The sequence below is a fragment of the Talpa europaea genome (assembly GCF_964194135.1).
Source record: "Talpa europaea genome assembly, chromosome: 1".
NCBI classification, from domain to species: Eukaryota; Metazoa; Chordata; class Mammalia; order Eulipotyphla; family Talpidae; genus Talpa; species Talpa europaea.
This window is the reverse complement of record NC_140073.1, coordinates 26725013-26738623: the sequence shown is the minus strand read 5'-3', so window position 1 is coordinate 26738623 and position 13611 is coordinate 26725013. Positions and strand designations below refer to the sequence as shown.

At 44.0% G+C, this 13611-nt stretch overlaps 1 protein-coding gene across 1 annotated transcript; it reads right to left on the bottom strand.

The window, feature by feature from the left end:
- Positions 1-9306: 9306 nt before the first annotated feature.
- Positions 9307-12490, bottom strand: LOC311180789 (rho GTPase-activating protein 11A-like; the record flags this gene model as incomplete). Its single annotated transcript, XM_084248752.1, is given in 2 exon segments — positions 9307-10164; positions 10168-12490. Coding segments are annotated over 2 exon segments (3060 nt in total). The 5' UTR covers positions 12370-12490.
- Positions 12491-13611: the final 1121 nt, after the last annotated feature.

The following is a 13611-nucleotide window of genomic DNA, read 5'->3' as shown; positions in this document are numbered from 1 at the left end:
ACTTGCGACATCCATCAGTCTGAAAGTGACAGTTCAAATGGTAGCTGAAGCCTTAAAGTCACGTGGCACCTCCTCCAGTCTGTCAGAGGGAGGTTCAATGATAGCTGCACCCCTAAAGGACCAGTGACATCCTCCAGTTTGGTAAAGACAGACTCCTTAGTAGCTGAGCCCCTAAAGCAAGGGGTAACACCGTCCCCTCTGGTAGTAAGTGGTTCAGTAGCTGAAGCCCTAGGGCTCTCGTCACAGCAGCCTCCATCTGGTGGAGAGATGGTTAAAGCTGGTGGAAGCTCAGCAGCAGAAGTTTGAAGCAACTCACAAGCACCAGCCTGCTCTCTGGCAGTGGCTTGGAAATGGCCTTTTGGAAATCACCCACCTTGTAAGGGAGGTTGTGAGGATCGTCCGTCGGCACGGGTGGAGACCAGTTCACTAGTGCTGAAATCCTCGGGACCCCGGCACTGCTCCGGTGGCTCGGAGAGGTGGACGCTTAGGAAGAGAAGCTCCGCGCCCGGATCTGAGGCCTGGCACACCCGCTCATGCCTGACTCTTATATAAGAGAGGGTCAACTCCTAGTGTAAATTTTGTGCTGGTATTTTTTTTCCTTGCAAAAAGTAACTCAGCAGTTGAATATCCTGTTGTACTTTTTGCATTGCAACAAGCAACTCAGTGGTGAATTTCCTGTTGCAATTTTTGTCATTTCCTGTGGAAGGTGTTGTGGAAACAGTGCTGTCCCCTTTGTTGTGCAAGATGCCAATTGGAGACCCATCCTTATTCAGAAGGGGCAGGGAGCTCTTTTGCATTTTGCAAACACTTGGAAGCAAGCATGGCTATGTCATTCTGCATCTCCCAGCTACTCCTGTAATGAATGTCTAAGTCCTTCTCCCAAAGCAGTTTGAGATGCTTTCCATTTCGGACCATTGTGAAACCCTGCAAGTCGCAAGTCCTTACAGAACGTTCTTTAGCCAGGTTGACTTTCAGAACCGTCTCTCCCATGTGGGAAGGCTGAATCGGAGAGATGAATACACTGAGATGACTGAGATGCCATGTCCAAAGGACTCTGGGTGAAAGATGTCACTCTGAAACTTTGGAAAGAGGACTAGGAAGACAAATGGCTTGCCTAGGAATGGCCCCTCTCAGGAGGCTTCTTCCAGGTCCGTTTCCTCCAAAGTGACATCAGGGGCTATTTCCCATCCGGGCCAGAGTGGGTCTTCCAGAAACAGTGAGCTGTTGGGTCTGATATTTGGCACACTTCCTGGAGTTTGTGTTTCCTAAACAATCTCATGGAGAGAGAACCTGAGCTCTTTTTCTATGTTGCTCCAGAAATTCAAAGGACAACGCACTCTCTCCTGGTGGAGGTGACGCCTGCTATTTCCCAGTCTCTTTGTTCTCATGAGTTCTCTATTATATGTCCTCTTTTTCCCAGAGGATCAAAAGAGCGCATGTCTCTAATACCAGGGGCAAAGAGAATACATTTTATTCCTAAGGTAAAACAGGGGAAACTCTCAAAATGACTTGGCAGATACAATCTGTAGAGAGAGGTGGTACAATGATAGCTGGAGCTTATGTTTTCGGCAATCTATTTATTAGCCCATCCTTCATTTTTGTACAATGTGTGACCTCCCTGTGAAATGCCCACCACCAACGCGCCCATGCGCAGTCACCATAGACCCTTGTGCTCTTCCCACCCTTATCCTCATCCCTCTGGCTCCGCCTCCCCTACAGAATGTCTTGGGTCTAGGGTTGCCTGTTGGTTTTGAATTTTCATTGATTGTAGTTATTTTGTGTCCTGATCCCTTATTGGGTTTCCCTACATTTCTTGCCATCAGTGAAACCTTCTGACCTTTTTTTCTTCTCTTCTGGCTTATTTCACTGAGCAACATCCTTTCCACTCCCATCCATGCTATTGCGAATGGCATGACTATCTCCTTTTTGATGGCTGAGTAATATTCCATTGTGTGCGTCCTAGCTCCTTGATCCAGTCATCTCGTTGGGGGCATTTGTGTTGTTTCCATGGCTTACCTATCCTAGAACGGGCCGCAATAAACACAGGAGAGCAGGTGTCCTTTTGTTTTGTTTTTATTGAATTTTCTTTTTATGAGTTTTTAATCATTGTTCCTTTGTAAGCAATGGTTGCTTTCCCCCACCTCAGGTGGAGCACGCAGAGTTTCCTTCACCAATGCCCCCGTGCACCATCACCTCAGTCCCCTGTGCTCCTCGCTCCTCCCCCACTGCAGGATGTCTCTGGCTTACAAATAGAGATAAATATATGCAAAGAAATAGTACAATACATAACCATAGTGAAGCTGTCATTCTCAAGTAACAAATCTGGTAGAGAGTAGGTTCCAATGGATGTGGTTCCATTTCTTTGTGTCCTCTTCTATTTCTTTTCTTAATCTTTTTTTTTAAATATTTATTTTTTTATTGATTTATACAAACACTGGGTACAGTCAGAAGCACAGGAGGGTGAGAAATCACCAGGGCCACAGCAGGGAACAGAACAGGCACATCGTTGATATACACTGCTGAGGGGAGCAGCGGGTGAATTCTCTCACCCTCTCTCCCTGACTCTTGTACAAAGAGAGTCAAAGCGTTGTGCGAATTTTTTTTTGGAATTTTATTCATTTGCAACAAACAGCTCATAGTGTGAATTTTGTATTGAAAATTTTTTTCATTTGCAACAAACGGCTCCATGTGAATTTTGTTTTGAATTTTTTTTCATTGGCCAAAAACAACTCATCGAGTGAATTTTGTATTGAAATTGTTTTCATTTGCAACAAATAACTCATAGTGAAAATTTTATATTGGAATTTTTTTCATTTCATATCGAAGGTGTTGAAACACTGCTGTCAACTTTGTTGTCAACGATGCAAATTCGAGAAAAATGTAATAATAGGAATGGCCAGTGAGCGCTTTTCCATTGTCCAAACACTTGAAGGAAGCATGGGTAGTGATAGGTCCAATAGCAGCGGGATCCAGAAAGCCGCCAGGCCGTTCTCCCTTCTGTAAGCCAGGGGTTTACAGACAGCGGAACCCCTGAGGAAACTTGCGACATCCATCAGTCTGAAAGTGACAGTTCAAATGGTAGCTGAAGCCTTAGAGTCACGTGGCACCTCCTCCAGTCTGTCAGAGGGAGGTTCAATGATAGGTGCACCCCTAAAGGACAGGGTGATAATCTCCAGTTTGGTAAAGACAGATTCCTTAGTAGCTGAGCCCCTAAAGCAAGGGGTAACACCGTCCACTCTGGCCCCAAGAGGTTCAATAGCTGAACCCCTAGGGCACTGGTGACAGCAGCCTCCATCTGGTAGAGAGAGGGTTAAAGCTAGCGGAAGCTCAGCAGAGGGAAGCTCTAAAGCCACTTGCAACACACAGCCTGCACTCTGGCAGCGGTTTGGAAATGGCGTTTTGGAAATCGCGCAGGCCTTGTATGGGAAGTTGTGAGTAGCGTCCTCATCGGGCCTGGTAGAGACCAGTTAAATAGTGCAGAACGTCTAAGCAACCCGGGGCGGCCCCGGTGGCTCAGCGAGGTGAGCGCTTGTGCAGCGAAGCTCCGCAGCGCTGATCGGAGGCCTGGCCCTCAGCACACAGCTCTGCTTGCTTGAGTGGGTCTGTGTGTGTGAGGGGGTCTGTGCCCGGCCTGCTCCCTGTGTCTACCGACTCTGCTGTGTGCTCCCTGCTCCTCTGGTCTCCGGTGAATTCTCTCACCCTCCCACGCCTGACTTGTTTATATAGAGGCTCAAGTCAGAGTTCATCAAACAATTTATTGTGTGACTTTTGTATTGGGATTTTTGGTTCATTGGCCGGACACACCGTGACTCATAGTGCGTCTGCCAGAAATTGTGAACCTTCTTTGAGTTTCGTTTCTTCCAAAGTGACATCAGGGGCTATTGACCATCCGACCCAGAGTGGGTCTGCCAGAAGTGGTGAGCTGTTGGGTCTGATATTTGGCACACTTCCTGGAGTTTGGTAGAGGAGGAAGAAAAATAGCGGAACCTCGAAAGCAAGTGGTAACATCCAATCTGGTGAGGAGAATTGAAATAATAGCCGAAACTATGAAATCTTTGAAATAAACCATTTTAGACGGTAAAAGAAAACAACCAAAACAACCAAATAGCTGATACTATGAGAAACAGAAATCACCTGTTCTGATAGAGTAGAAAACAATAGTGGGCTAGTGAAAAAAATCTAAAGCAAACATCCGGTATGGTCAGGAGAGGTAAACAAAAAAAGTTGAAAACATGGAAAACCCCCAACAAACATCCCATCTAGTAGAGAGGGGAGAGGTTGACTAAAAAAGCCCGGGCTGAAAAATGACCCATGTGGTAGGGAGAAAAGGTGAGAAAGTAGCTGAACGGATAACGCACCTTGTAAATATCGAGGCGTCTTCTAGAGAGAGGTTCCCAGATAGCTCCACCTCTAAAGTCACTTGTGACATCCTCCCGACGGGTGGAGACAGGTTTCATAGTGGCTGGAACTCTAAAGCAATTGGGAACACCCTCCAGACTGGGAGTGATAGGTCCAAAAGCAGCGGGATCCGGAAAGCCACTTGGGCCGTCCTCCCATCTGTCAGAGAGGGGTTTACAGATAGCGGAACCCCTGAGGAAACTTGCGACATCCATCAGTCTGAAAGTGACAGTTCATATGGTAGCTGAAGCCTTAAAGTCACTGGCACCTCCTCCAGTCTGTCAGAGGGAGGTTCAATGATAGCTGCACCCCTAAAGGACAGGGTGATATCCTCCAGTTTGGTAAAGACAGACTCCTTAGTAGCTGAGCCCCTAAGCAAGGGGTAACACCGTCCACTCTGGTAGTAAGAGGTTCAGTAGCTGAAGCCCTAGGGCTCTTGTCACAGCAGCCTCCATCTGGTGGAGAGAGGGTTACAGCTGGCGGAAGCTCAGCAGCAGAAGCTTGAAGCAACTCACAAGCACCAGCCTGCTCTCTGGCAGCAGCTTGGAAATGGTCTTTGGGAAATCACCCACCTTGTAAGGGAAGTGGTGAGGATCGTCGGTCCGGCCTGGTGGAGACAAGTTCAATAGTGCCGAATTCCTCAGCGACCCCAGCGCAGCTCTGGTGGCTCGGCGAGGTGGACGCTTAGGCAGTGAAGCTCCGTACACGGATCTGAGGCCCAGCACACCCACACACGCCTGACTCTTATGTAAGAGAGGGTCAACTCCTAGTGTGAATTTTGTGCTGGCATTTGTTTCATTGCAAAAAGTCACTCAGCGGGGGAATTTCCTATTGCAATTTTTTGTCATTTCCTGTGGAAGGTGTTGTGGAAACAGTGCCCTCCCCTTTGTTGTGCAAGATGCCAATTGGAGACCAATGCTATTCAGAAGGGGCAGGGAGCTCTTTTGCATTTTCCAAACACTTGGAAGCAAGCATGGCTATGTCATTCTGTATCTCCCAGCTCCTCGTGTCATGATTGTCTAAGTCCTTCTCCCAATGCAGTTTGAGATGCTTTCCGTTTCGTACCATTGTGAAAACCCTGTATGTAGCAAGTCCTTACAGAACTTTCTTTAGCCAGGTTGACTTTCAGACCGTCTCTCCCAAGTGGAAGGCTGAATCGGAGAGATGAATACACTGAGATGACTGAGACTCCATGTCCAAAGGACGCTGGGTGAAAGATGTCACTCAGACTTTGGAAAGAGGACTAGGAAGACAAATGTCTTGACTAGGAATGGCCCCTCTCAGGAGGCTTCTTCCAGGTCCGTTTCCTCCAAAGTGACATCAGGGGCATTTTCCCATCCGGGCCAGAGTGGGTCTTCCAGAAACGGTGAGCTGTTGGGTCTGATATTTGGCATAATTCCTGGAGTTTGTGTTTCCTAAACTATCTCATGGAGAGAGAACCTGAGCTCTTTTTCTATATTGCTCCAGAAACTCAAAAGACAACGCACTCTCTCCTGGTGGAGTCGACGCCTGCTATTTCCCAGTCTCTTTGTTCTCATGAGTTCTCTAACGTAGATCCTCTTTTTTCCAGAGGCTCAAAAGAATGCATGTGTCTAATCGCAGGGGCAAACAGAATATATTTTATTCCTAAGGTAAAACAGGGGAAACTCTCAAAATGACTTGGCAGATACAATCTGTAGAGAGAGGTGGTACAATAATAGCTGGAGCTTATGTTTTCGGCAATCTATTTATTACCCCATCCTTCATTTTTGTACAATGTGTGACCTCCCTGTGAAGTGCCCACCACCAAGGCGCCCATGCTCAGTCACCATAGACCCTTGTGCTCTTCCCACCCTTATCCTCATCCCTCTGGCTCCGCCTCCCCTACAGAATGTCTCGGGTCTAGGGTTGCCTGTTGGTTTTGTGTTTTAATTGATTGTAGTTATGTTGTGCCCTGATCCCTTATTGGGTTTCCCTACATTTCTTGCCATCAGTGAAATCTTCTGACCTTTTCTCTTCTCTTCTGGCTTATTTCACTGAGCATCATCCTTTCCAGCGCCATCCATGCTGCTGCGAATGGCATGACTATCTCCTTTTTGATTGCTGAGTAATATTCCATTGTGTGCGTCCTAGCTACTTGATCTATTCATCTTGTTGGGGGCATTTGTGTTGTTTCCATGGCTTACCTATCCTAGAATGGGCCGCAATATCCACAGGAGAGCAGGTGTCCTTTTGTTTTGTTTTTATTGAATTTTCTTTTAATGGGTTTGTCATCATTGTTCCTTTGTAAGCAATGGTTGCTTTCCCCCACCTCAGGTGGAGCACGCAGAGTTTCCTTCACCAGTGCCCCCGTGCACCATCACCTCAGTCCCCTGAGCTCCTCGCTCCTCCCCCCCTGCAGGATGTCTCTGGCTTACAAATATAGATAATTATATCCAAGAAATAGTACGATAAATAACCATGGTCAAGCTGGAATTCTCAAGTAGCAAATCTGGTAGAGAGTAGGTTCCAATGGATGTGGTTCCATTTCTTTGTGTCCTCTTCTATTACTTTTCATAATTTTTTTAAAATATTTATTTTATTATTAATTTATAGAAGCACTGGGTACAGTCAGAAGCACAGGAGGGTGAGAAATCCCCAGAGCCAGAGCGGGGAACAGAACAGGCACATCGTTGATATACACGGCTGAGGGGAGCAGGGGGTGAATTCTCTCACCCTCCCTCGCCTGACTCTTGTATGAGAGTTGTGCGAATTTTTTATGGGAATTTTATTCATTTGCAACAAACAGCTCATAGTAAATTTTGTATTGAAATTTCATTCAATAGCAGCAAACAGCTCATAGTGTGAATTTTGTATTTAAATTTTTTCATTTGCAACAAACAAGTCGTGTGCATTTTGTATTGAAAATTTTCCATTTGCAACAATCAACGTGTCCTGTGATTTTTGTATTGAAATTTTTTCATTTGCAACAAACCGTTTGGTCGAGTGAATTTGTATTGAAATTTTTTCATTTGCATCAAACAACTCGTGTAAATTTTGTATTGGAATTTTTTTTCATTTGCAACAAACAACTAATAGTGTGAATTTTGTGTTGAAATGTTTTTTCATTTCATATCGAAGGTATTGAAACAGTGCTATTCACGTTGTTGTAAAAGATGAAAATTAGAGACAAATCCTAATAAGATGGGGCAGGGAACTCTTTTCCCTTTTCCAAACACTTGGACATAAGCATGGGTATTTTATGATGTATCTTCCAGCTCCTTGTGTCTTGATTTTCTAAGTCCTTCTCCCAATTTCTTTTCATAATCTTTTTTTTGTAAGATTTATTTTATTATTGATTTATACAAGCTCTGGGTACAGTCAGAAGCACAGGAGGGTGAGAGAATTCACCAGAGCCAGAGCCGGGAACAGAACAGGCAGATCGTTGAAATACACGCTGAGGGGAGCAGCAGGCGGCAGGAGAGGTCTGCTCGCCATGTGGGATCGAACCGGCAGCCTGGGAATTGGACCAGCGCTTCAGAGGCTGCGGGGCAGCTTTGCAACCCAGTGCTCAACCGCCGCGCCACCGGGGAGGCCCTCTTTTCATAATCTTTTATAATGTGTTTTGTATAGAGCCTTTACCTTTTGTGTCAGCCTTATTCCCAAGTATTGGATTTTTGTTTGTTTGTTTCTTTTTTTTTTTTTTTTTGCTTTCCATAAAGTTTCTTTTAATGTCTATGCTAAATAAATAACATTACACACAAGACAAAATCATCATGGGCTTTCATAAGACACTAAAGCTTAAGAATCCAAGTTAAATATACATAGATGCATCACTGTTACATTTCATTTTAAAATCAAACATCTGCATATAAGAAATCACCTTATTAAAATTTTTCATTTTATTATTCCTCCTTAAATAATTTAAAAATCTACTTTGGACAAAACAGATGCAAATGTATTTGTGCAAATTAACTTTAAAAACGTAATATGGCTTAAAAGTCATCAATTCCTTCTGCAGCTTCATATTCCATGAACACAACACTTGAGTCATTCTTCTGCTTCTGTCAAATATTCAAGTGAATGTACTGCACGCTTCTACAGGCAATAAAAACTTAATTACTCTGCCCCGAATAGGAATAAAGAATTGAGGCTGTTGAAGCTAATTAATTTCTGGAGATTCTGGTAAAAACCATTAATGTAACTCAAGAAATGAGATTTGCTGGGTTTTATCTCTTCCAATTATATGCGGGAAATTTCTCGGAGAAACTTAGTCTGATTTAGGGCCTCCCCGGTGGCGCAGTGGTTGAGCGCTGGCTTGCGAAGCTGCCCACAGCCTGTGCAGTGCCAGTTCGATCCCTGGCTGCTCCCCGGCCACCAAAGGAGGGTCCCACATGGCGCGCAGACCTCTCCTGCCACCTGCTGCTCCCCTCAGCAGTGTACTTCGGTCCTTCTGCCTGCTCTGCTCCCCGCTCTGGCTCTGGTGAATTCTCTCACCCTCCCACGCTTCTGACTGTACCCAGTGCTTGTATAAATAAATAAGTCAATCTTAAAAAAACAAAACAAAACAAAACAAAACTTAGTCTGATTTAGGAGAAATAACAGCAAATAGGCAAAACTCATTCCACTCTTCGTACCACACTTAAAAAATAAATTCATAATTTTCAAAAATAAATTTCTATAAACCCAGTCAACAATTCCTTTAAAAAGGTAAAATATAACCTCAGTTTTTTGAGATAAAATTTAAATAGAATTTAAAAGTTCAAATACTGCCACAATTAACAATAAGCAGTCATTTATTCAAGTATGGGACTCTCTATCGCTTGTGCTATGATATAAAAATCATGTAACAATCATCCTGAGCTACAAACTAACAGGTAGATTATCCTGCAAGTCATATCACTAATTGCTAGTTCAATTTATACTAATAACAAGTAAAATATCTACCAACTACAAGTCTACCGGTTTACTTGTTGGTAGTAGTTGAACTTTTCCAGTAGGATTATTTGGAGAGCCTTTGCACCAGATCCTCTCTCTTTCTGATGGTTTCCTAAGGTCCTTGTGATTTATCCCAGGATAAACACCCATATTATTATTTACAACAGATTTCAATATATCATGATTTGTCAGATCATCCAAGGGAAACTTAACTTGACCATCAGTTATCACTTCTTGTTTACAAACTCTGGTAGACCCAAGAGTAGCATTCATGGAGTCTGGGTGTCTCTTCATCTTTGAGAAAAAGTTAGAAGTCAAGTCCATGCTCGATTTTGAAATTGAATCAACATTTGACAGTTCATATGATGTAGTCTTCTGTTCTTTAGGGCTTGACTTGGAGGAATCTTTTGAAGCACTTTCTACGCAAGAGGGAAGAGCACTATCACAGCTTACTGCTTTAACCAGGGGAGAAGCAGCATCACCGAGACTTGTCAATTTACGCCTCACTGGCTGTCTGTTATACTCCAACAAAGAATTAATTCTTCTGACAGACTGACGGACAGGTGTATGGTGAAACTTAAGGGGTGACTTAACCTTTGTCCTATTTGGTTCATTTAAAGAAAGCTTGTTAAACCACTGTATATGGTCTGAAACCTTACCATGCTCTGTCACTCGTAAACTTTCAGAAACCGTTTTATCCCCTCTTTCCATCAATGACTGCTGTTTAACAATTCTCACAAGCCTAGGTTTTGACAAGTTGGTTCTGTTACATGAAATCTGCTCTACAGAAGCGGTCTTAGCTGCATCCTCATCCTCCCTAGAAGCTGCACATTGCAGAAAGTTCTCTTCAATTATATCCTCAGTCTTCTTTCATGTAGGATTTAGTTTATCTGCTGGGGACTGCTGTTTCATTTGTTCATCGACAGGCCATTCTTGCTTGCTTAAATTATCTTTTGGTCTATCTGCATGAATGCTGTTGTCATTTTCCATATTCATCTGAGTTGGGTAACATTTCATAATTGGTTCTCCATCCAATTTTTGAGTCTGATGTAATGATAAATCTCGTTCTGAAAAACTATTTTCATGTGTGCTAGTATGGCATTCATTTGATTCTATAACAGGCAAATCATTAGTTTCAAATAATTTTTTCTCTGGGCTATATTCTATAGAACAGGTTTCATTTAATTTTACTTGCCCTACATTAGTTACTGATGACTCCCTATGATTTATCAATGTATGAAGATCGCTTCCAGATTCAGAAAATGCTTTCTGAATTTTCTCCAAAGTCTCCGTGGTCAAGTTATTTCCTTCCCCACTAAGAGAGCCTCCAGTTAAGTTGTTATTATGCTTACTGAATATATTAGGAGTGAGATCATATGAACTAACAGATGACTTTTCAATCATACTATCAGGCTCCAAAGAGTTCTCCGTGTCACAATTTGCCTCTACTGGAGAAGCTTCATTTACATCTATTTCTTGAAAACTTGAATTACTAGTTCCTGCCCAAGACATCCGGTAACTTGTTCCATCAAGTTGCTCTGGAGTTAGTAAGTTTTCCTCAGACGTACTGATCTTTTTTGAATCTTTCTTTGTTAATCTTTCATCAATATCTGGGCTAAAAAGTAGACCGGTTTTTACACATTCAATTCTATTTTTTAAATTTTGTTGATTTGCAAGTCGTCGACCAACATTTTCATGTCTCTTGATACCAGAACACTCATTTACATCTTTGCTACTTCTCCCCAGACTAAATGTCAAACGAAGAGATCTTCGAACCTTTTCTTTACGACTGACTTTAGGAGAGAAGCAGCCTGTTTTTCCTGATTCTACCCTGCAAACTTTTTTATTTGCAATCCTTTTCCTTCGCCTTAGCACACCTGTACTGATCAAATGGTTTCCACCGATGACTATAGGAGAGAGTGAGCTCTGAGATGACCCTTCTGAGCTTGTATCAAAGTGAACTGATACTGGAGTAGAATTGCTACCGAAGAGATTACTTGGCAATAATTCAAAGTTGAAATTGTGCTTGATGGGTTTCCTTTTCTTACTTGAGAAACCATGAGAAGACTCTACTGGCAGTTTACGCTTAGCATTTGGTGTAAGAATCACTGGTGATACAGATACCTGGGTGAATCTTTCCTGCTGAGGTGTAACAGAGGGTGTTCTGTTAGATATAAGTTTATTCAATGCTCCACTAACAAAATTTCCTACACTCTGTCTTTGCTTTCTCTTACAGTCACCAGGAGTTTCACATTCACCTTCTTCAAGGCCTTCCAGTGATGGAGTAGCACAGAGACCATCAATACCCAACATAGCCGGTATCTTTTCCAGGATAAAATCTGGAACATGGCCAATATCTGATGCATAATCAATAAGAGTCTGTACTATTGCAGCCTGTAATCGTAGCTTTTTTTCTGTGTTAGCAGACATCTTTTCATGTACTTCACTTGTTTGAAGATGGTTTGGTGCAAATATAACGGCAAGATTGCTGCTATCCATCTTATTCTCACTAGATCTAAGAGAAACATTCCTGAGAAAGTTAAAGAAATATCTTAATACATCAATTGTGTGGTCAGCCATAAGACAGGAGATCAGTAACGTAGCTTTGTTCTTTTCCTCTGTACCTAACTGTTGTGCTTTGAAAAGTGCTTCATGTAAATCAGCTGGGAGAAGAGGCTCTGGCAATTCCCTAAAAAACTGTTTAAGAAGTCCTGCAATATCACAAGGAGGTGCAGAAGACAGGCAACTCTCACCATGATCCAATTTATTCTTTAGTGCTTTTAGATGAGTAACAGATCCTGATTTCCTAAAAAGTCCTTCTGAGTGAATATGCTCTTCTAAAGATGTGCAAGCATCAATAGGAAAGCTTGGAATGTGTCCATATTCAGGTACAACAGAATGGGGCAACGCATTAAAAGGCACTCCAAATATTTTACACACTATTTCCGTGGCTGTGGCTTCGTGTCTCCTGCGATCGCTCAGGCCACGGCCGCCCTTCACCTTGATACCATAGACAGCCCGGAGCTGCTGCAACAAGGCCAACCTCGCCAGCCTGGGGTCCCACGCCCCGGACATGTCGCCCCGTCTCCGAGGCGGGAGGGGGGCCCTAAGTCTCGTTCGCCCCCAAGTCTCCCAATTTCCAAACACGCTCAGGTTTGCACTCGACCCGGGATCGAGTGCAGACCCCCAGCGGGATCCCCTATTCGCCCCACCTACCGTCTCGTCCTCTCTGAGCTCGTCACCCCTCACCTCACCTTCCCTTCACTTACCCCGACCTTCCTGCTGCCTGTCCCACCTTCCACAGCCCCCCCTTTTCCTCTCCCTCCGACTCTTTCATTTCGCCTTCCCCCAGCTTCTCACTTCAAAGATCCCCTGGACCCCAAACTTCACTCTGCCCTCGCCTCTCCCCCTCGCCCCTCCCATGCCCGCAGGCTCGGCGGGGTGTCCCCGGCTCCGCCCCGAGCCCCCCACCACAGCCCAGCAGACGGGCCCGCCGGCTGCGTAGATGCTTCTCCCAGCCCAGGTCCCCGCCCAGGCTGGCTGGCACCTTCACCCCGTTTCACAGGGTGCTCCTGCCCGCCCCCATCAGCCTGCCCGTGGCCTCCCGCCCGCACATCCTCGCTCGCGCCCCGAAGTCAAGCGGCTCCGCCCATGCCTCCCCCTGACGCCTCAGCAGCCCCTGCAGCCGCATTCGCTGTTGGTTTGGATAATGAAACGAATGGTTTTCTTGATTTCTTTTTCTTCAGATTTGTTTGTGTATAGGAAGGCCGCTCATTTTTGTGTGTTGATTCTGTATCCTGCCACTATGCTAAATGAATTGATTAGTTTAATAAGATTTTCTGTGGAATTATTGGCTGGACATGTAAAACATCAAAAATGGCAGCAAGAGGTTAAAAAAATAGCGGAACCTCTAAAATAACTTGTCACCTTCTATATAAAACAACAGAAGAGAGGCTTTTTTTTTTTTTTGAAATATCCAATCGGTTAGACGGTTAAAAAAAAAAAAGCTGATACTATGAGAAACTGAAATCACCTGTTCTGATAGAGTTTAAAAAATAGTGGACCAATGAAAAAGAATCTAAAAGAAACATCCATTATGGTCAGGAGAGGTTCCATAAAAAAGTTGAAAATATGAAAAACCCAACCAAACATCCAATCTAGGAGCGAGAGGAGAGGTTCAATAAAAAGCCCGGGCTCTCAAATGACCAATGCGGGTAGGGAGAAAAGGTGATAAATGACCGGAACCTCTAAAGCACCTGGTAACATCGTGGAGTCTTCTAGAGAGAGGTTTTGAGATAGCTAAACCTCTAAAGTCTC